The sequence below is a fragment of the Castanea sativa genome, chromosome 12 (assembly GCF_040712315.1).
Source record: "Castanea sativa cultivar Marrone di Chiusa Pesio chromosome 12, ASM4071231v1".
Taxonomy (NCBI): Eukaryota; Viridiplantae; Streptophyta; class Magnoliopsida; order Fagales; family Fagaceae; genus Castanea; species Castanea sativa.
The window spans coordinates 638,492-661,243 of record NC_134024.1 but is presented as its reverse complement, the minus strand read 5'-3'; the positions used below and the strand labels follow the sequence as shown (position 1 = coordinate 661,243).

Sequence of the window (22,752 nt, the reverse complement as noted above, 5' to 3'; positions counted from 1 at the left end):
TAGGTAGTGAATACGATCAATTCCATAGAAATAAAGAAGGATTCTGTGTATGATACCCTTATGACAAGGATTCAGCCTTTTCAACCTAAGTTAAGAGTGTATTTATTTTATTTTTTTATCTTCAATATGTGGAAAATAGAGGCTGGGCTCAATCCGTGAGAATTGAAGCCCCAGAGAGACTGAGCAAAAATAAAAAACAAAAGCTTGATTAACTTTAATGTATCAACTGAGAATTGCTCTATTTTGAAAAATGAGTTCAATAATGAAGGCTTCATGCATTTTTTCTTTACTTTCTAACCAATTATCAAAAAAAAAAGAAAAAAAAAGAGGAGGATTTGAACCCTTAAAAGTTTCTGTTGTAGATGTTAGTTTTGCCTTTGGAAATTGTTGAGAAAAGTTTTGTTTTTTGCTTTTTGTTTTTTCTTTTTTGCAAATATTCTAACTTAGCTTTTTTCGAAATAAACTATTTTTTAGCTTTTTTTTTTTTTTTAACACATTGAACATAAATTGATAAAAGTTGTCAAAAACCATATTTTTTTTGTTAAACACCACAAATAAATTATCGAAAATAAGCTATTCCAAGATCGACATCAAAACTTCTAAACTTGTTGGGATACAAGTTGGAAGCTGTAAAAGTTATTTTTGTTTGAAATAACAAACATTGCCTCTTGTTGGCTGATCTGATAATGCAGATTCAAAATCAATTGTTCAGTCCAAGTGATCAATACCAAACTTTCATCAAAAAAGCCAAGATCCGATCACAATTATTTTAAAAGTCTCATACGAAAAGTAATATAGGAGATAATTGTCTACGTTTAAGTGGGAACATGGTGAAATGTTTCTCAACATTATTTATTTTCCTAAATAAATGTAAAAATAAAATGTGAAGCACTAATCTAAAATTTAATATAAAAAAAGCTGCGTGACAACTATAAATCAAGAGGCAGAGAATCCATTTGGGAAATTAAAATTTAAAAGAATAAGAGGAAAGCCAGAGGAAAAAGCCAAGTGAAAACAAAAGAAGAAGAAAGCGTTCGACAACGGTTGCTTCATGTCTGTAAATACTCATTTTCTGTTTTGCTGAGAAGAAAGAAAAGTCTTGGGTGTCAATTTCAAGCAGTGGAGACTGGAAGTTGGATTTGATTATTTTATTTTATTTTATTAATTTGAAGATTGTAAATTGTTGTTCAATTCTACTTATCTCTATTATATATGTTTATTCTCTATTAATTATTGAGAACACACTGAAATTTTATCAATTATTTTGTCCTATAAAGTGTGTGAGTATTTCATGAGGAATAAATAACGGTTTTCTATTATTTTTTCACTGGGGGGGAAACACTTGATTTTATGTATTACCATTTTATATTCTATCCGTTGGTCACCTATCTGACTGTATTGGTTGTAATTGCAAATTAATTGCAACGATTTTATAGTTTTATTATCAAAGAAACATATTGTTTGAAAAGAAAAAAAAGGCCAAACTCTTTGATCAATTAATGATACAGAGGAATATTGTGGAACGCTCGAAACAAATTGGTCCCTCATGGAAACATGACTATGGTTTTTTTAATATAGAAAAAATTAGATGTAAACCTCATGGAAAATTAAAATGTAAATTGTAAAGAATCTCTTAAACATGTCAAATTAATAATAAAAAAATGTCAAAATTTTGGTTCAAAAACTATATAATTTTTAATAATTCTTTTGATCAAATATTGGTTAATTCATTTTAGTCCTTAAATCTTTATAAACATTTATTGGTACCCTTGCCTTCCCTTACCATTATTATGCAATAATAAAAAATTAAAAGAAGCCTAATGTAAAAGACATGCACCCATCCATCCAGTGTTGACCAGACAAATTAGACAACAAGTTGGTGTCATAACTCATAAATACAAACTATATGGAGAAGCTGATATTTTAATTATTAAAAATGTCATCCGCAACAAATAGAAACAATAATATTTCTCATTGTTTAAATATTTTTTTCCTCAAAAAAAAAAACTATTTTTTTGAGAAAGAAAAGAAAAGAAAATCATTGTTTAATTTAGATAAATACAAAGATCATTGTATTTATGGAATTCTAATACTTATGACATTCGCTAATTAAGTAAAGTCAACGTTAATGAATGAAATCTACCCTGATCTATTCCAAAAAATCTTTGGGTGAGGTGTCAAACTACCACCAAGATACAAAAAATTAATGGGAAAATCAAGGGCACCATACCAGAGAGAAACCAAAGATATGGTATTGATCGTATGTTCTCCTTATGATACGCATTTAGCCTATCCAAACCGAAGTTAAGAGTGTATATAATTTTATTTATTTATCTTCAATATGTGGAAATTTGAGGCTGGGCTCAATCCGTGAGAATTAAAGCCCCAGAGAGACTGAGCAAAAACTAAAAACAAAATCTTTAATAACTTTAACGTATTGAGTATTAACTGAGAATTGCTTAATTTTGAAAAATGAGTTCAATAATGAAGGCTTCATGCATTTTTTTTTTCCTTTACTTTTTAACCAATTATAATTTTTTTTTTTTAAAAAGAGGATTTGAAACCTCAAAGTTTTTGTTGGAAATATTGGTTTTGCCTTTGGAAATTGTTGAGAAAAGTTTTGTTTTTTGTCTTTTGTCTCTTTTTTTTTTTTTTTTTTCAAATACTCTAACTTTTAGATTTTTTGAAATAAACTAATTTTTAGTTTTTTGTAACACATTTAACATAAATATTACTAAAAATTATATATTTTGATAAACATTAAAAAAGAAGATGGTGTAGCTTGCCATCAAATGGGAGGTAAGCATCACATTCATAATATTGAACTGTTGCTAATGGAAGAGGCTTGGGAACTCTTTTGCAAGAAAGCATTCTCAAGCAGTCCTAATGGAAGTTGTCCACCGCAGCTTAAATCTTTTGCTCAGGAACTTGTAGGAAAATGTAATGGCCTACCTCTTGCAATTGCGGCTTTGGGCAGCCTTATGTACTCCAAGAATACTTCTCAATGGAATGAAATTTATAGCAGCTTGAATTGGAGTCTAAGTAACAATCCTGAGCTAGAAGGAGTGAAGACCATTTTGTTGCTTAGTTTCAATGATTTACCATATCAATTGAAGCATTGTTTCTTGTATTGCTCCCTTTTCCCAAAAGATAATAAGATTCGAAGGAAAAGGCTCATTAAGCTATGGATGGCAGAAGGCTTTGTAGAAAAAGTTGAAGGGTCCACTCTAGAAGAAATAGTAGATAGCTATCTATTAAAACTCACTTTCAGGAATCTGCTTCAAGTTATAGATAGGAATGAATTTGGAAGGCCAAGGAGATGTAAAATGCATGATCTTCTGCGGGAGCTTGCTCTATCAATATCAGTCAAAGAAAAGTTTGGTGCTATACATGGTGGAGGAGAAGAAATGAAAGAATGCAAAGCACGCCGCATTTCAATTCACAAAACCGATGGAGAAGTCAAATCATTTATGGGTATGTCAAAGCTCCGTTCTTTTCTTGTTTTTAACAAGTCGTTGAAAACATTGCCTTCAAGAAGTAAAATGTTAAGGGTTCTAGATTTGGAGGATGCTCCCATTGATGAATTGCCTGATGAAGTATTCAAATTATTCAACTTAAGATATTTGAATTTAAGGGGAACTTTACTTAAGAAACTCCCAAATTCCATAGGGAGGCTCCTTAATCTTCAAACCTTGGACATCAGGGACACACAAATAAAGGCCCTTCCTCATGGAATTGGAAAGTTGCAAAGCTTGAGACATCTAATTCTACACCAATTCACTAGAAATTGGAATGATTTCAAATATATTACTGGGCCACGAACACCATCAAATATCTGTAGATTAAAAAATTTGCAAGCTGTGACATATTTAGAAATAAAAGGTGACTTGTTGAAACAGATTCGGAGCATGACTCAGCTTACCAAGATTGGTCTTACAAATGTGAAAGCAGCAGATGAGATGGACTTATGTGATTCAATTCATAACATGAAGCTTATGCGCTACTTGTGTGTCATGGTTACAAATGCGGAGGAAACCCTCCATATGGATGCACTTTTATCTCCTCCTACCAACCTTCAAAAGCTTGTTTTGGTTGGAAAACTAGAAAAGGTGCCACAGTGGTTTCATTCACTTCAAAGCCTCACATATTTGCATCTACGTTGGTCGAGACTGGAAGAAGATTTACTCCCTCACATCGCTGCTTTGCCCTATTTGGGAAGTCTTTTACTTACTAATGCCTATGTTGGAAAACAACTATGTTTCAGTACAGGCTTTCTTCAGCTTACAAGTTTAAAAATTCGTAATTTCCCTCAATTGAATGAGATAATAATAGAAAAGGGGGTGATGCCCAATCTGAAATCCCTACATATTATCAGCTGTATGCAGTTAAACACAGTGCCCAAGGGCATTGAATACCTTCAAAATCTCCAAGAACTAATTTTGGAATCTGTCTTAATGGAACTTCAAAATCACATTGAAGGAGAAGAAAGCGTGGATTTTCCAAAGGTGCAGCACATCCCAATTATCTACATCCGTTAGTAATCTGGAATGTTTAATGAAGGTAGCTTCTCATGTCTATCTGTTATATTATATTATTAATTCACTTTGAAATGGAACTAATGTTTTCTGACATGAAAAATAAGTAATCTTTTCTAATGATTGATTTTACTTTACCGTATCTCTGTTTTTTTTCCCTGGTGTACCGTAGAATCAGGCTCACTAATGCTTTCTACTGCTTGATTGCTTGTAGTTTTTTTTTAGCTACCATCTTGGCATAAGCTCATCAAGTTCCTCAAAATAGATAGAATTAGTTTATGGGGTCTAACTCTTAATGCTATGTGGGTATGCAAAGCCTACCATATGTTTGAGGAAAGTCCTCTGTGGACGTTGTGTGATTGGAAGATACAAATGGTGACTTATGTAACCCCAAGACTTTCGCTGGATTTTTCATTACATCTTTCATGCATATGATTTTCAATGGTACGTACAAAGGTTTCTTAGACTTGGTTTGGATATGATGTCTTATTTGTGATTTGGAACATGTATTAGTCTATTTTAATAAGCTACATATTTGCTCCATTTGTTTATATATATATATATATATATATATATATATATATATATATATATATATATATAAATATCTGTGTTTCAAACTTCCAAATGCTTACTTTGCTTCTTGTATAATTTGAGAACTAGTCATCATGAAAAACTTTGATTAATAATAGCTTGGTATACGCTTACTATGTCTTTTTGTTGATTCCCTTGTACATGCTTCTATCCATTTGAGAAGCAACATGTAAGTTCATAAATAAATTTCTCAACTTTATACATGTTGTCCCTCATACTTTCCTCATAGGTATTCCCCTCCCAAAGCGGAGGCATGGTTGTTTTTACTTTTTAGGAGATTGTGTAGGGGGGACTACTGGACTAGTGCCTTGTTTATGGGTAGACGCTCTTAGTCATACTTTTTTTTTTGCATCATCTCTTAATCTTAGTACCTTGTAGATGTACAAACTACTAGACGGTAGATGAGCAATCCCCTTCCAATTTTGTACCCATGCTTGAAAATGATGAAATAGTGGTTGTATCAAGTTGAGGAAAAAATAAGAAGGTTCCCACTTTCTGTTTTAGCTTTACACCGTATGCTCTTTAGTTTCCTATACTTGTATATATATAGAGATGTGATTAAGGCTTTTTTTTTTTTTTTTATTAGTATAATCATAGTTTAATTGTTTTCCCTTTGTTAATGCATCTTTGACCATTAACCTATGGTTCTTGAGTCCTCATTAAAAATCTTTGACGTACATATAAATTCTTAATGGAATTTCCCTTTTTTTTTCCTTTGTTTTTTTTTTTTTTTTTTTTTCCAATTCTTCTTTTGGGTAGCAAATATGTTGTTTTAAACTGTATTTTTATTACATTCCTCATTGTTAGGTTGTCTGTTCATGAAGAGAAATTAGTGCTCAAAGTCATAATATCAAAGTAATACATGTTGGAACAATTTTGTTTCAGTGTTCTAATACGTGATCAGAACTGCAACTTGATACTTTTGTGTTACTTAAGTTAGCAATATCTATTTGAATTTGTAATCGTACTCTTAGTCATGACTCAAGTTATTATTTTGTTATTCAGTGTTGCCTTCGCATATACTAATATATGTAACAGCCACTTTTTGTAATTTCTCTCCTCTATCAGATGCATCTCTTTCTCTTTTGGTAATCATTTTGATAGTAAGAAGGAAGATGCCTCTTCTCTTTGCTTACAAATATGCTTTCCTTCTTGTTTTCCTTGAAATATATGTGTGGTTATTTTTGTTTAAACATTACAAATAAACTGTCTTATGCTGCCATGCAGTGTGGGTGTAGAAAGTTCATAGGCTCCTTTTCTTTCTGTTCAGAAAGCATATCCAATTGCATACTTGATGAGAAGATGCTATGGAGGCTATTTGGAGGGAATTTGCATGCAGCTTGTTCCAAATCTGGTGAAGATCGATGTACGATTCAATCAATTGTGTCAGCTGAGTTCTGTGTAATTCCAAGCAAGTAGATTGGGAAATTTCCCTCAACATTGAGTACTTAATTCACCGTGGTAAGAAAAAGCTAGGTCAGCTCAGGAGCCCTGATACAATTGGGTGGTTGTCATTAAAAGCTAGTGTCTCTAAAACCATAAATCCTAGGCTTTGAGCTAAGACATTTATTTGATTCCTATTCTTTTTTGAAGCTGAAATTTGTTTCTTTCATTAGTTAAATCTCTTGTCCCAAATTCTTAGTGTTTGTAAATTAAGAAATGGTACACTACTTTAACTGTTGCAAATCTTTTTAACTAATGACTTCTCGATGAAGAACTCTTATTACTTATTCCAGTTCTTTCTTATATGGTTCCCTGTTTTGCAATGGTAAATATTGCCACTTATTGCCTGTTCGTGCTTTTCAACATATGCTTACTTTAAGCTTAGATGTCCAATGCTTTTCCTTTGTGTTGTTTATGACATGATGAATAATTTTCCATTCAGCCTCTTTTTTTCTTCTCTCTTTTTAAGGCTGAAATATATTGTTGGTCCCCAGAAATTATCATGAGCGATTTTAGTACCTAAAGTTTAAAGTACTTGTTTTTACTTTTTAGTCCCTTGGATGCAATGTGACCACTAGAAACTAACTGGTCATCTCTCCATAGGGACTAAATGTGACCACTTTAACTTTGTTAGGAACTAAAATAGATCACTTAAAGTTTTTGAAGGACTCAACAACTATCACTTAAGTTTATCAGCGACTAATAGTTATCACAACTTTAGGGACTAAAATGACCCATGAGTTAAAGTTTAGAGACCAACAATTTATTTTGGTCAATTTTTTAAAATAATAATAATAATAACAATAAAAGGAAATAAAATGTTTCTCTCAAGAAATATCATTTTGTACAATCAGAAAGAAAAATGAGGGACTCTCCTCCAACTACATCCTTGCCTCTTCAGTCTCTTTAGCAACCTTAACTAAAGACTGGGCATCAACAAAAAAAAAAAAAAAACAATAAAGTTTAGGCCCTATTTGGTACATGATCTTAAACCCATGATTTCATTTTTTAAACAACATTACACATATTTCCACACACTTTTGTACCCACACCTATTTCCAAAAAAAATTAAAAACTGTTGTTTAAATACATGTACCAATACAAACCCTTAAATTCTCAAATAATTTCAAAACAATGTCAATGTAAAAAAATTAATATAAATATTTTGCAAATTTTGCGACACATCAAAAGTGCGGCCGCCCAGTGGGACATTTTATAGAAGATGTTCTTAGCTTACAATGCTTTCTACCAACTTTTTTTTTTTGACGTTTTTTTTTACCAACTGGAATACATGATTGTGTCCTGAAGTATTTAACAAATCTGCATTCTAATCCTTAATAGAATGATCACTACATTCTAATCCTCATGTGACCTTCCATCTGAAATGTTAATTTTATGAATAAAAATATGGATGAATTTCAAGCAAATACCGCGGTGTCTTCCATCTCAAATGCTTAAATGGGCATTAGAGTGAGTGGTTTATTTCTTTTGGACAAGTAAAAAGTACCAAGTAATTTGGAGTATAGTCATGTAACATTGCTGCATAATCTGATTAAACAGATTCAAAAAATCAATCATCCAGTCCAAGTGATCAATCCCAAGTCATATTTGAAAAAGCCAAGATCCAATGTCCAATGACAATTACTCACCGATGCCTCCCAAAAAGAAAATATAGGAGATTATTGCTAAATGCCGTCTCAACGTAGACCGTGACAGCTTTCTCAATATAATAAGATGATGGCTATACAAATGTAGAGTAATAATCCAAAACAATTAATGTCTCAGCAATAATTAAAAATAAAAAAGCAGACAAATTGTGAAGGTGAAAGCAAAATTCAAAGATCGAGGGGTGGAGATAGATTCTTATGTCAGGGGAAGACAACAACCCATTTGAAAATGAAATAAAGCCGTCCGCTAATGGATACTATGATTTCACCTATACAATGGATACTATATCGTCCATTGAATGGACCGTCCGCTAATGGATACTATATCATTCAAACGACCAACGTAGTGATAAAGCTAGCAATCACCTTTTCTGTTTTTCACTAGTACTCCCCCAAAAAATAAAAAAATAAAACCCCGGTCAATGATGACTACAGCTCATCTTCTAACATTTCTGAAAATATGTCTTGGATGTTAAAAGTTGTTAACTGAGGAAGTCTTACCTGACTCGAAGTAAAATAAGCTACACCAGTTTTGAGAAAGTGAATAGCTTCATCCATTATTTTTTCTCCAGTAAGTCATAGCATCCACTCTATTTCTCTTCATTTCAGCTGTTTATATCCTTAGGTTTGTTTAGTTGGGTTGAAAATAGGGAGGATGAAAAATAAGGAGAGAAAAATAGGGTAGAAAATGACATTTTCTACTGTTTGGTTAAGAGGGGGAGGGGGAGAGAAAAGTGGTGGGACCTACAAGTTTTCTCTTCTCCCCCTTCAAAATACAATATCTCCAAATTGGAGAGAAAATTAGAGTGAAAAGTGAAAAGTTTTTTTTTTTTTGACAAAACTGCCCCACTTTCTCTTTTTTTTTTTTTTTTTTTTAATGTCAACGTTTTTGGAGATTTTTTTTTTCTTCTTCTTCTTTTGACTTTTCCACTGTAGCGTTGGGGTTTTTTTCTCTTTCTCTTAATTTTTATTTTTATTATTTTTTAAGACAACACTTTTAGATGATTTCTTATGCTATTATTTTTAAAATGTCTACTTTCATCTATACACAATTTTTTTTAAAATTATGATGTATTACTTTCTCTTTTATTTAAAAGAGATATAATGATAAATTTATATAAATCTTATTTTCAACCAAACTAAAAAATTTTCCATCCCTCCACTTTTCCACCATCTCAACCAAATACAATTGAGGAAAACTAAAAACTTTTCTATCCTCTCACTTTTCCATCCTCACTCTATTTTCTATCCTCCCACTTTTCCATCTTTCCAATCAAATGGACCCTAAGAGTGTTTAGCTTTCCGGTATATTGAAAAAAGTTGTGGTTTCTGCTTTCTGTAGAAGCGTACTCATTCTCTGTTTTGCTGAGAAGAAAGAAAAGGCTACTCATTCTCATCAAGTGGATAAAAGCCTTCTTTGTATTATTTCTCATTTGCAATCCTCCCTATCTGTATTTCTTTATCACCTTCAATTGTAAACCCCTCTTGTAAGCTCTCGTAGTCTACAAGTTTCCTGAAGAATATATTCAACTGTAATTTTCAAGTAAGTTTATGTTTTAAAATATTTCACCACTTTATTTTGCCTATTTTTAGTATTTAAAAGCATCAATTAGCATTTGTTTCCATGTTTGATAATTTATTCTTTTGGATCTCCTAGGTTCCTACAACTATCTTCGAATTGAATATCAGGTGGTGCAGGTCTTGGGGACCGACTTCAAGTAGTGGAGGTTGGCATTGAAAACTTTTCTTTATTATTTTATAAATTTGAAGATTGTAAATTTCTGTTCAAATCTACTTATGTCTATGTCATATATTTATTCTTTATTAATTATTGAGACCACACCTCATGAGGTTGAGGTTGAGATCAGTTTGAATTTTTAAATGTTCTGTTATTTAATCAATTAGTTTGTCCTTTTAGTGTGGGGGTATTTCATTAGGAATAAATAAAGGGTTTTTTAACTTTTCACTTGGTGGAATCACTTCATTTTATGTACTTCCATTTTCTATTCTCTCTCATTGGTCACCTACTGTATTGATTTAAATTACAAATTGCAATGCTTTTATTATTAATGAAACATATCGTTTGAAAACAATAAAAAAGGTCAAATTGTTTGATCAATTAATGATAAAGAGGAATAAAAATTCTCAATAACGCTTTGAGTGTTTCTATTTTATGTTCTACCAATTACACAATCGCACATTTTTCCCCCTCTCATTTACAAGTAACCAAAATATATTGTTTTAAAAATAAAAAAATCAAATACGTCACATATTATAAATGATGGAGTATAAAATGAAATTTTACATGAGATTTTTTATTGGGAAGGAGAAGATTGAAAGCAATTAAAATATATTGGTCCTTTAAGGAAACTGGATTCTATCGTTTCTTAATATAGAAATAATATATCAAGGAAAATCTATATCTATATTTATATCTAAAAACTAAAGGGTAGCATTTAGTGTTGCTATGCTCATGTTTCGCCATATCATCCGCCATGTCATTAGTCATATAATTATTCTTTTTCTTATTTATTTTTTATTCCTAAATTTTGTTGACAATAATAAATATATAAATAGATTGACTTAACACATTCATCTTTGGTGTTTTTAATTTTCATATAACTTTGTCTTTACATATTCATCTTTTTAAATTTAGAAGTATATAACGATAAAATAAAATCAATGAATAATCAAAAACCAAAAACAATGTATATACATATGACATATCTATCTATACTAAATATAATATGGAAGTTTTGCAATAAATTTTACAAATATCTTTTTGCACCACGTCATTAACCTCATTTCTTATTTTTATTTTTTGCAATTTTTACTTTATTCAACATTTCATCTTCTTCAACTATTGTCTTCTTACCATCGCTCCCCCTTGGTGTGGTGGTCACTCTACAAGTATAAATGCTTGTGGGGTGTGGAGGGCAAGGGCGGGGGTTCAAGTCTCCAGCAGGGAGTTTCACACACATATACACTTAGATAAGGCTAGAGTAGAAATTCTATGTTGTATTTTTAAAAAAAAAACTATTGTCTTAGTTCAATCTTTTATCTCCTCAAATCATTATCTTTTTAAAATTTTAATTTGATTCATTTATAAAATTTTAATTTTTCTCCATCTTCTTAAATTCTACCGTTTCTAAATTTTTTCAATCATTGTCTTTTTAAATTTCCAACCTTTCATCTACTTCAACTATTCCTATTCCATCTTAATTTTCTTATAAATTTCTTTTTACTTCATTTCCACCTCTCTCCCCTATGCCTTCCAAGATGTTCATGGCAAAAAAGGTCAATACTATATACATATGACATATCTATCTATACTAAATATAATATGGAAGCTTTGCAATAAATTTTACAAATATCTTTTTGCACCACGTCATTATCATCATTTCTTATTTTTATTTTTTGCAATTTTTACTTTATTCAACATTTCATCTTCTTCAACTATTGTCTTCTTAGTTCAATCTTTATCTCCTCTCAAATCATTATCTTTTTAAAATTTTCATTTGATTCCTTTATAAAATTTTAAATTTTCTCCATCTTCTTAAATTCTACTGTTTCGAAATTTTTTCAATCATTGTCTTTTTAAATTTCCAACCTTTCATCTACTTCAACTATTCCTATTTCATCTTAATTTTCTTATAAATTTCTTTTTACTTTGTTTCCACCTCTCTCCCCTATGTATTTCAAGATGTTCATGGCAAAAAAGGTCAATAATCTCTCTCTCTCTCTCTCTCTCTCTCCAATTTTTTTTCTCTTTTGGTGGAGTCTTTTAATATTGTTTCAATCATTTTGGTGGATTATTTTTATAATCCTTTTGGGTACATGATGGAAGAGAAGAAATGAAAGAATGCAAAACACGCCGAATTACAATTCACAAAATCGATGGAGAACTCAAATCATTTACTGGTATGTCAAAGATTAGTTCTTTTCTTGTTTTTAACAGGATGTTGAACAAATTGCCTTCAGGAAGTAAAATGTGAAGGGTTCTAGATTTGGAGGGTGCCCCCATTGATAAATTTCCTGATGAAGTATTCAAAGTATTCAACTTAAGATATTTGAATTTAAGGGGATCATTACTTAAGAAGCTCCCAAATTCAATAGGGAGGCTCCTTAAGCTTCAAACCTTGGACCTAAGGGACACACAAATAGAGGCCCTTCCTCTGGAATAGGAAAGTTGCAAAATTTGCGACATCTAGGTATGTTTCGCTGCACTAGAAATTGGAATGACTTCATATTTTCTGTAGGGATACAAGCACCATCAAATATTGCCCAGTTAAAGAATTTGCAAGCCGTGTGTTCTATTGCAACAAATGATGACTTGATAAGACAAATTCGGAGCATGACCCAACTAACTACATTTGGTATTTCAAATGTGAAAGCAGCAAATGAGATGGATTTATTTATCTCAATTCAAAACATGACACATCTTAAGAACATGTCTGTCAAGGTAGCTAATGAGGAGGAAACTCTCCAAATGGATGAACTCTCATCTCCTCCTCCCAACATTCAAAAGGTTTTTTTCATTGGAAATCTAGAGAAGGTGCCACAGTGGTTTCGTTCACTTCAAAGCCTCACATTTTTGTATATGCATTGGTCGAAATTGGAAGAAGATCTACTCCCTCACATCGCTGCTTTGCACCATTTGGGACGTCTTTCACTTACTAATGCCTATATTGGAAAACAGCTATATTTCAATACAAGCTTTCTTAAGCTTACAGAGTTGTGGATTCGTAATTTCCTTCAATTGAATGAGATAATAATAGAAAAGGGGGTTATGCCCAATCTGAAATACCTGTATATTGGCAGTTGCATGGAGTTAAAGAATGTGCTTATGGGCATTGAATACCTTAAAAATCTCCAACAATTGGATTTGGAATCTATCCTAGTGGAACTTGAAAATCGCATTTGCAACGTGGATTTTCTAAAGGTGCAGCATATCCCAATGATCTACATCTAGTAGTAATTTGAAATGTATCTTTAATAAATGAATGGTCATTGCATTCATTTTATACTTAAAATTTTGTTTTAAAAAATGCATTATTTAAGCTATTTCACTAATAAATTTATATACATTTGTAACATGCTTGATTTATATTATATTATTAATTCACTTAGAAATGGAACTAATGTTTTCTGACATGAAAAATAAGTAATCTTTTCTAACAATTAATTTACTTTACTGTATCTCTGTTTTTTTTTTCACTAATACTTTCTACTGCTTGATTGCTTGTAGTTTGTTTTAGCTACCATCTTGGTTAGAGCATTCACAGCAGTGGAGCTAAATAGCTATATTGCTATTTTAGCTCCACTCAAACCACAAAATGCCATACACAACAGTGGAGGCAAAGCTAAATTTTTTTAGCTTTGCGCTACAGTGCTTATGTATCACTACATGAGCACTGTAGCTGAAAGTTATAAAAAAAATACTATTTTATTCGGTCACAGACTCCCTCTTTCATTTCACGCTCTCTCTCCTCGCTTCAGTCACTGCGGAAATTCCATTTCAGTCTCTCCTTCTCTGAAGCTCACCGCCCTCTCTGAAGCTCACCGTCGTTGGGTTGTGGATTGTGCTCCGGCCTCGTGGATCGAAGTGGCTTTCCGTGGACTGGAGTGCTTGCTTGTGGATCGGAGTGGTGGGTTTCGGCGTACCGGCGTGGGTTTCGGCGTATCGGCGTGGTGGGCTTCGTGGTGGGTTTCGGCGTCTCGGCGTGGTGGGCTTCATGGTGTGTTTCGGCGTCTCGGCGTGGGTTCCGGCGTCTCGGCGTGGTGGGTTTCGGCGTCTCGATGTGGGTTCCGGCGTATTGGTGTGGTGGGTTTCGGCGTACCGGCGAGGGTTTCGGCATACCGGCGAGGGTTTCGGCGTATCGGCGTGGTGGGTTTCGGCGTCTCGGCATGGTGGGCTTCGTGGTGTGTTTCGGCGTCTCGGTGTGGGTTCCGGCGTATTGGTGTGGTGGGTTTCGGCGTACTGGCGAGGTGAGTTTCAGTTTTGGGTTGTTGGATTTTCGGGTTCCTGGGTTTGGTTTGTGGTGACTGTGTATTTGTATTATTTTATTGTAGAAGATATATTATTTTATTGTGATGTTTATATTATTTTATTGCGTTGAAAGTTAAAATAGATCCACTGCTACAGCATGTTTTGCAAAATGAATAGCTAAAATAGATAAAGTAACTTTTTGTGGAGCTAAAAAGCTAAATTTTTAGCTCCACTGCTGTGGATGCTCAGCACATGAATTTCCTTGAAATACATATAACTAGTTTCTGGGTATGACTCTTAATGCTGTGTTTATATATGTTATTGGGTGTGTGTATGCATGTATGCTAGTGTGTTTGTAGGAAAGTCCTCTGTGAGGTTGTCTGATTGGAAAATACAAGATGGTTGTGAACCCCAAGACTTTAATTTGTTGGATTTTTCATTACGTGTCTTTCATGCTTGTAGATTATTTTTAAGCTTGCATGTGATTTTCAATTGTATGTATAGAGATTTCTTAGATTTGGTTGGGTTATGATATCCATTTGTAGTCTGTGGCCCATGATTTGTTCATATATTCGTGTTTCTAAGTGCTTTTTTAGCTTCTTGTATCTGAGGTTTCTCAAAAAAAGCTTCTTGTATTTGAGAACAGTAATAATGAGAAACTTTGATTAATAGTAGGGTTTTTTTTTTTTTTTTTTTTCAGACAATTTATTGACGAATAAACACATTACAAGCAAAGAGCAAAAGCTCACAGCTATCAAACTACAACAACTCCTATACGCACAAAAAGTCCTTCATAGACCGCCTAACTGAGATTGCTAGCTTACAAATCAACAAGACTAACAATTTGACACCAAAACTATCAAAGCCTGGCTATAAACAGGTATAGTTTCTTGGATCTGCCAATAACAGTTCCACCAGATTGGAAACATCTTAGGACCTAATTAAGACCAACTGCTTTCAACACAGAGCAGCACCCAGGGCAATCCATCAACACATTAGGCAATTGTCAACATCAACCATCTTTGAACATTCTTGAGCAGGATATATTCCTTCATGCCCCAGTTACAGCATAATACTCGATCTTAGATGGCATCACAGTTGGAGCCTTTGTTTTCAACTCTAGATTTGACGACCTTGTTAGTTGACAGTTGTTAACAGATTTGACTATTTGTCCTGTTCTAATAACTTTTTTCTTTTTACATTGATAATAGGATGTTCGATTGCTTAGTGCTCACATTTTTTGTGTTACACACTGTGGTTATAGATTTATTGTCTAATTTTAGATAGACTATTAGACTGTCTTCTGTACTTGCATATCAGCTTGGTACATGCTGCCTGCGTTTTATCATTGTGGCCCTTGTATGTCTGCTATCCATTTGAGATGCAATGTATAAGATCAGAAATAAATTTCTTGATTTATACAGGTATTTCCCTCATATTTAAGCTGAGACATGATTGTTTTGAGGAGCATATGCACTAGTGCCTTGTTTCTGGTAAGTGTTGAACCTTCATTTTGCATCCTCTTAACCTTAATACCCAGTAGGGGCACAAACGATTAGCCAAAAGATGTGCTATCCCCCTCCATTTCTGTAGCAGCACATGAAAGTGTTTGTGTCAAGTTAAGAAAAAAGGTTCCCAGTTTCTGCATTACACATTATGCTCTTTAGTTCGCAATGCTCCTATAAATGAGATGTGATTAAGGTTTATATATTTTTGGATTAGTATAATCAGGTTTATTTAGTTCGCAATTCATTATGCTCTTTAGTTCCAATTATTCTTTTGCGTAGAAATTTCTTGCTTCAAACTCCTCCGGTACATAAGCTCTCAAAGTGTGAAGAAAATATTCAAGTGAAATTTTCAAGTAAAATTTTCAAGTAAGTTTATTCTTTAAAATATTACGTCATTGTATGGCATATTTTAAATATTTAAAAGAATTTATTAGCATTTGTTTCTATATTTTTTTTTATTATTTGTTCTTTTGGATCTCCTAGGATTCTACATTTATCTTTAAATTGAATATTGGCAATGCCTTTATTATCAAGTTTGAAAAGAGTGGATTCTAGTAATTAGCTCAACTTGTAAAGTGTGGTTTGATGATAAAGAGTTATTATCAAGAATAGATGCTATAGGTTAAAAAATTTTCCCAAAAAAAAAGAAGTTTGAAAAGAAAAAAAAAAGGTAAATTGTTTGATCAATTAATGATCAAGTGGAAAAAATAATCCTCAATCCTCATTTTATGCACCACCAATTGTGCACACTATACACTAAGCACTCTTAGTGCAATGGTTACTCTACAAGTACAAAATTCTTGTAAGGAGCAAGCGTTAGGGTTCAAGTATTTAGAAATGAGCTTCACACCCATATATATTTAGATTAAGCTAAAGTAAAAAGTTTATCTTGTATCAAAAAAAAATTGTATACACTATATAGTCACACTTAAAAAAATCTAACATATTATATATTATAATTAATAGAGTATAAAATGAAACTCTCGAGTTTATTAAAAAAAAAAAAGTGAAATTTTGAGAGTTTGGCATGAGATTTTTGTTGAAGAAGGGACGTTTCAAAACAATTAAAATAAATTGGTCCCTCATGGAAATATGACTCTATGGCTTCTTAATATAGAAATAATAGATCATTGAAATGTAAATTCTAAATCATCTCTTAAAGCAAATCAAAAAACAAATTTATTAAACTTCATCTTGTTAATGATTTAATTTTCACTTGAACAAGTCTTATATGCTAAAATTTATATTTTTGTTGATGTCTTTTAATATCTTTACTTGAGAATAAATGTGATTATCATTAAGTAATAATTTGTTCAAAATTTTTAATTGTATAGATAAGAATGATATTTTAGAAAAGATATGAATAATATTTTAGAAAATTTCAATTATTTTGTTTCAAAAGAAATTTTTTTAAAAAACAAAAAAAGTCAAAATTTTGGTCCATAAACTATATAATTTTCTAATTCTTTTATTAGATTATACGTTATTTCATTTTAGTTCTTAAATCTTTAGAAAATTTCAATTTTCTAATTCTTTTAACTTAATAGATATCATAGCAATCTCTGTATGTTCATTAGCAATATGATTTTTTTTAAAATATCAATTGATGAATGGACTAATCATGTAACAAAACTTTTAGGAAAAATTACACTTTACAACCCTAAACTATACCTCATGTTATACTTACTATCCTAAACTATGGGAATTCACACTTACCCTCCTAAACTATTTCTAATGTAACACTTTGCACCCCACCGTTTAATTAGCTGTTAAGTTGGGACAAAAATTATGGTGGAACCACTAAATTCCCTAAATGCCCCTCAACAAAAACAACAATTTTGAACTCTCTCAAATCACTCTCAGGTTCAATCTCTCTCCCTCTTTTAATCTTTCTCCGCTCCCAATGGTGCTGCCCAGTCCACGTTGACGACAACTGATCGCATTGCTGGTTGTGGGTCTTAAGTGGCGCCTCTGAAGAGATGAAAGCCATGCAATGGGTGTGCCCAAATTGAGCTCATTGAAATCGAGTCACGAAAGCCGTCATTGTTGGCCTCGCAATTTAGTGACTCAGTGGTGAGAGAAAGGGTATGAACACTAGTGGAGGGGTCTAAAAGAATGGGTGGGATTAAACTCGATGTGACTGTTCAGATCTGGCCATTGAAGAAGTGGATGACCAAAGCAGAGATTGTAGGGTATGGGTTTGTTGATGACTGAAATACGGAGCTGCTTATGGTTTCTGGGTTGTTCATCTTAATGGGTTTGTTGCTTGATTTCTCTATATGTTTATTTCTGGGTTGTAAATTTGCGGCTTTGATGTAATTTTTCTAGGTTTGTTGTTTGATATTAATTTATGGGTTTGATGTTCATTTCATTTTTTGGATTTCATGTAAATTTTTGGGTTTGATGTTTATTTCAATTTATGGGTTTAAATTTTTTTTTTTTTTTTTGCTGGTGCCATAGGACCTTAAGGAAACGATGAAGATGGTGGGTCTTTGCATATTTTTTGCTGGACTCTAATTTTTAGATTCTATGCATCTCATCAAATGGTTCTGAATTATTTACAGGTTTTGATTGTTTCAAATATTTGTTTGGATTTTCTTATCTTCTTCAGTTGGTTTTTTTTTTTTTTTTTTTAATCGGTGAAACAGAGTGGGAGACACTAGAGAGGCCAAAATAGGAAATTAACATTAATTTCCAAACAATATAATTAGTTGGCACTGTTATAAAACTATATTTTTTTACTAACATCTCGAGTCTAAAAAACTTGATTTTGGGCCTAAAAATCGAGTCTTTAAGGGTCGATTTTTATGGTCTGATCCTGTCTGATATGACATTTTTTCCACGTGGCGTTCACCTGAAAATCAAGTCTCTATGACTCGATTTATAAGTCACAGATAACCATACCCAAACCCCAGCTTTCAAACCCAAATCAAAAATCAAAAATCACCACTACATCTGTTCTCCGTCTCTCTCCTCACTACCTCTCCATCTGCTTCTTTCTTCCTCCACATTGATCTGCACAAGCCTAGCCGCCACAGACCCATCGTCACCGACCCACCCTAACCCATCTCTGTCACTCCTCTTTCTTTTTCTTTTTCTGTTCAGTGACTTTAATCTTCACCATTTCTGTCACTCTGTCTTCTCCCTTTCTTCTTCTTTTTTTTTTTTTTTGGTGGGTCGACTTCGTAGTTCATGGGTGGCTTAGCTAATGGGTCTCACAATGGGTTTCGGTGGGTTTTTAATTAGAGTTTTCGATGGTTTCTAGCGGGTGTTGATGGTTTCCGGTAGATGTGCCTGGGTTTTTCGACGAGTTCGACCTCGTCCCATGTATCTGTCGCATAATCCTCGTCGTCTATGAATCGAACCTCTGAAACTCACAGTGGGAGCCCTCGGGCTAGTACAGGCTCAACCCGGACTGGGTCATCAAGCGCATCACCTACGAGCAAACCCAGGACCACGCGCCGTCATACCTGATCTACTGAGACCAAGAGCACCGCCGTACCTGATCTATTCAATGATGGGTTTTGGGGTTTTTTTTTAATCTAGATTTTAGGTGGTTGTTGGGGGTGGATTTAGTTGGATTTATGCTGAGTTGTTGGATTAATGCTCGGATTTATGGGTTGTATTTGATAGTGGCTGGTCTGTGCTTGTAGATGGTGGTTGATCTGTGTTTGTGTTTTGTACTCCAACACTTGCAAAAATCTGTTTAGTATGTTTTACTTATAAATTGAATCTTAGAGACTCGATTTCCAGGTAGACGTCACATGGAAAAAGTGTCAACTCAGGTCTTATTAGAACATAAAAATCGACCCTTAAAGACTCGATTTTTAGGCCCAAAATCGAGTCTCTTGGACTCGAAATGTTAATAAAAAATATAGTTTTGAAACAGTGCCTACTAATCATATTGTTTGGCAATTAATATTAATTTCGTATTTTGGCCCACTAGAGAGCTTCATGTTTGACTGAGAATGACAGGGGTATTTTGGTCTTTGACAGAGGGGTATTTTGGTCTTTGACTTGGTTTTTAATCAAACTTAATTGACAAATGGATAGTGGGGTGCAATGTGTTACATTGTCAATAGTTTAGGGATAAGTGTTCATTCCCATAGTTTAGGATAGTAAGTGTAAAATGGGATATAGTTTAAGGTGATAAAATATAATTTTTTCAAACTTTTAAAACCAAAGCATACTAGCGTAGTCAATATTGCATTTTTTAAAACCATGTGTTTGGGAAAAGACTTGATTTTTGTCTCGCTTTTTCGCCCCTCAAATAATCTAACTTCTGTTCTCTTAGTTGTATAACTTTTTGTCACATATTTAAATATACAAATTATATCTTTTACTTATTAAAATGTGCCATATTCAAACGGACATTAAGAATTGAAGAAATAGAAAATAGAAGAGAAAATTAAAAATTGGTGTGTTTGATTGAGAGGGGAGATGGGGAAAATTGTGGGGCTTGACAGTTTTCTCCCTGAGTCCATTAAAATTCAATTCTCCCAAAAATGGAGAGAAAATAGAGAGGGAGGGGTTGATGAAATTACCCATCTACCCCCAATCCTCCCCCCACAACTCTATATGTTGATCTCTCTCTCCTTTTCTTTTTCTTTTTTTCCATTTTAGCTTACATTTTTTTGTTTTTTGTTTTTTTCCCTAATAAGATATTTTTAACAAAATTACCTACTAGGAACATGAGAATAACTTTATACAATTTATATTTTTCATTTTCTCATTTCACTTTTTTACCATACAAAAAAATATATTTCCCAGAAAAAATTAAAATATTTTTTTTATCTCTTTTCTATATTCTATTTTCTCACTTTTTTATCACTAATCAAACCGATCTTAAATAACTCGTATTTTGTTTTTGTGCCTGTAGCACATTTCCAAAATAATAATAATAACAATACAAGTGGAGAGCAACTCTCTTACTTTGAAGTTTTTCTTCTTTTTTTTTTTTTTTTGGTGGGACTTCTTACTTGAAGTTGTAAATTACTAGCATGAGTTTTTACATGGCATTTTTAAGTTTCACATGGCTTGGTGGACTGACATAGGGAATTGAAATTCGTGTCGCCCCGGTAGTAATGTAAAAATATCAAAATGGTCAAAATACCCGTGATTTGGTGGACTGCCATAGGGAATCTAAATTCATGTGCGCCACTTGCCCGTCCTCGTTGACTGGGAATCTAATACGCTATCCCATGCAGCACAATATTTGGTAGGCCGACAACATTTTGCTTCGAAACACCAAATCAACGGTCTATACTGCATTCAGACCAGGGCCAGCCCAAGCCATGGCATAAAGGCCCACCAAAAAACAAAAATTTTCTTTGAAAAAAAAAAAAAAAACCTCACTTCCCATTATAAGAACACAAATTTTTATAAAATTATATATATATATATATATATATATATTTTAATATTGTTAATTTTTTTTTATTTGAGAGGTTAATGATATTATAAATTCCTTCTAAAAAAAAGATATTACAAATTTTACTATTGACTTACAAATTACCATGTTATTATTCACAAAAAAGTGAAATAAACATTCATTAGTTAAATTTATAAAGTTCATCAATAAGAGTCTATATCACATTATATTTTGAACATTTTATATTACTTTTGATTAGCACATTTTTCTTTTTCATTTTTATTAATACTCTCAAAGTATGAGATCAATAGAATCTAAACCAATTGAAACTCTAAAATATTTCAAAAAGATGTTGCAAATGTGTTAAATCATCTATTATAGATTAATCTCTCCTAATAGTTTAATTAAGACTTTAATTTTTGTAAACTAATATCCTACAAAGCCACGTACCAAATAATATCTATCTATCTCTCTTAAAAACAAGATATAATAATAAAAATTAGATTACAACTTTACTTAACTATGCATCGTAATATATCCAAAATAAAGTTTCTTTTTTAATAGTATTACATTTCTATTAATATTTATAGTTCAACTATGATATTCAATTCTCTATATGAAACTAACATTAGTTTAGTTAATATTATTCATCAAACTATGTATTTAATATATCAAATTAACCTTAAATTAATTAGTATTAAATAATTTTGTTTAATTAATATTTACATATTAAATGCTCTACATAAATTTTTCACCTTAGGCCCCAAATTATGTCGGGCCGCTCATGATTGAGACAATATTATAATTATGCATTTTATGTGTAAATTAATAAAAATCTCTTCCCCTTTTCATTTTTTTATACTCCTACTTTTTGATCACTAATCAAGCCGATCCTAAATAACTGTTTTGTACTGAGACATTTTAATATTATTTAATTAGATTAGATAAATTTTACAAGGTAAATATAATTATATGAAAGTTAATATGGAAGATAAAAAGTTAATAAAATATTTAATCCCATATTAAAAATGAGAGAGACTATTTTATTCTTTTTAATTGTAGTGATTAAAAGGCTGATATGTATTGGAGCAAATATTAAGCTGGATATATTCTGAATATTTTCAATATTTATTGGTGAGTAAATGACCTTTTTTAACATGAAAAATGAAGAGTCATTCACCCACTTAAAAGATTAGCTATTAGGCCTGATTATTCCTTCAAAACCTTCTTATTTGATCTATTAATTGTGTAACTCCAATCCATTAGATTTATGTCTTGCAACTAATCTTGTAACACCAGCTACATCAGAATTATGGACCTAATTAACTATATTACTTTGGGTAATAATTTCTGAGGTCCATTGAGCCTATAAATAGACTCATTTAGACTGAATATAATATACAACGTTATAAACACACACACAAAAAATCCAACAATTACAAAGTTTTGGGTTGAACATTTTGTGCCGAGGTTGTTTTAACCATACAACATTTGTTGGACTGTTTTATTTTCGAAGAAAAGTCAGAGAATATTTGCACCGGTTACAAAATTTAGCCAACTAAGAGCTTGAATCTTTTTAAAGAGAACAAGTGTTGTGCCTTAGTTCAGACAATGTTGTATAATTTTTCTCTTCAAATTAATAATA

At 32.2% G+C, this 22,752-nt stretch overlaps 1 protein-coding gene across 1 annotated transcript; it reads left to right on the top strand.

Moving 5' to 3' along the window:
- Positions 1-2,777: 2,777 nt before the first annotated feature.
- Positions 2,778-6,880, top strand: LOC142621236 (disease resistance protein RPM1-like). Its single transcript, XM_075794553.1, has 2 exons — positions 2,778-4,560; positions 6,357-6,880. Exon 1 carries the CDS (start codon positions 2,793-2,795, stop codon positions 4,536-4,538), a length of 1,746 nt encoding a protein of 581 aa, XP_075650668.1. The 5' UTR covers positions 2,778-2,792; the 3' UTR covers positions 4,539-4,560; positions 6,357-6,880.
- The last annotated feature ends 15,872 nt before the right edge of the window (positions 6,881-22,752 follow it).

Coding starts and splice junctions, on each gene's coding strand:
- LOC142621236 (XM_075794553.1), top strand. CDS start 2,793: ATGGGAGGTAAGCATCACATTCATAATATTGAACTGTTGCTAATGGAA.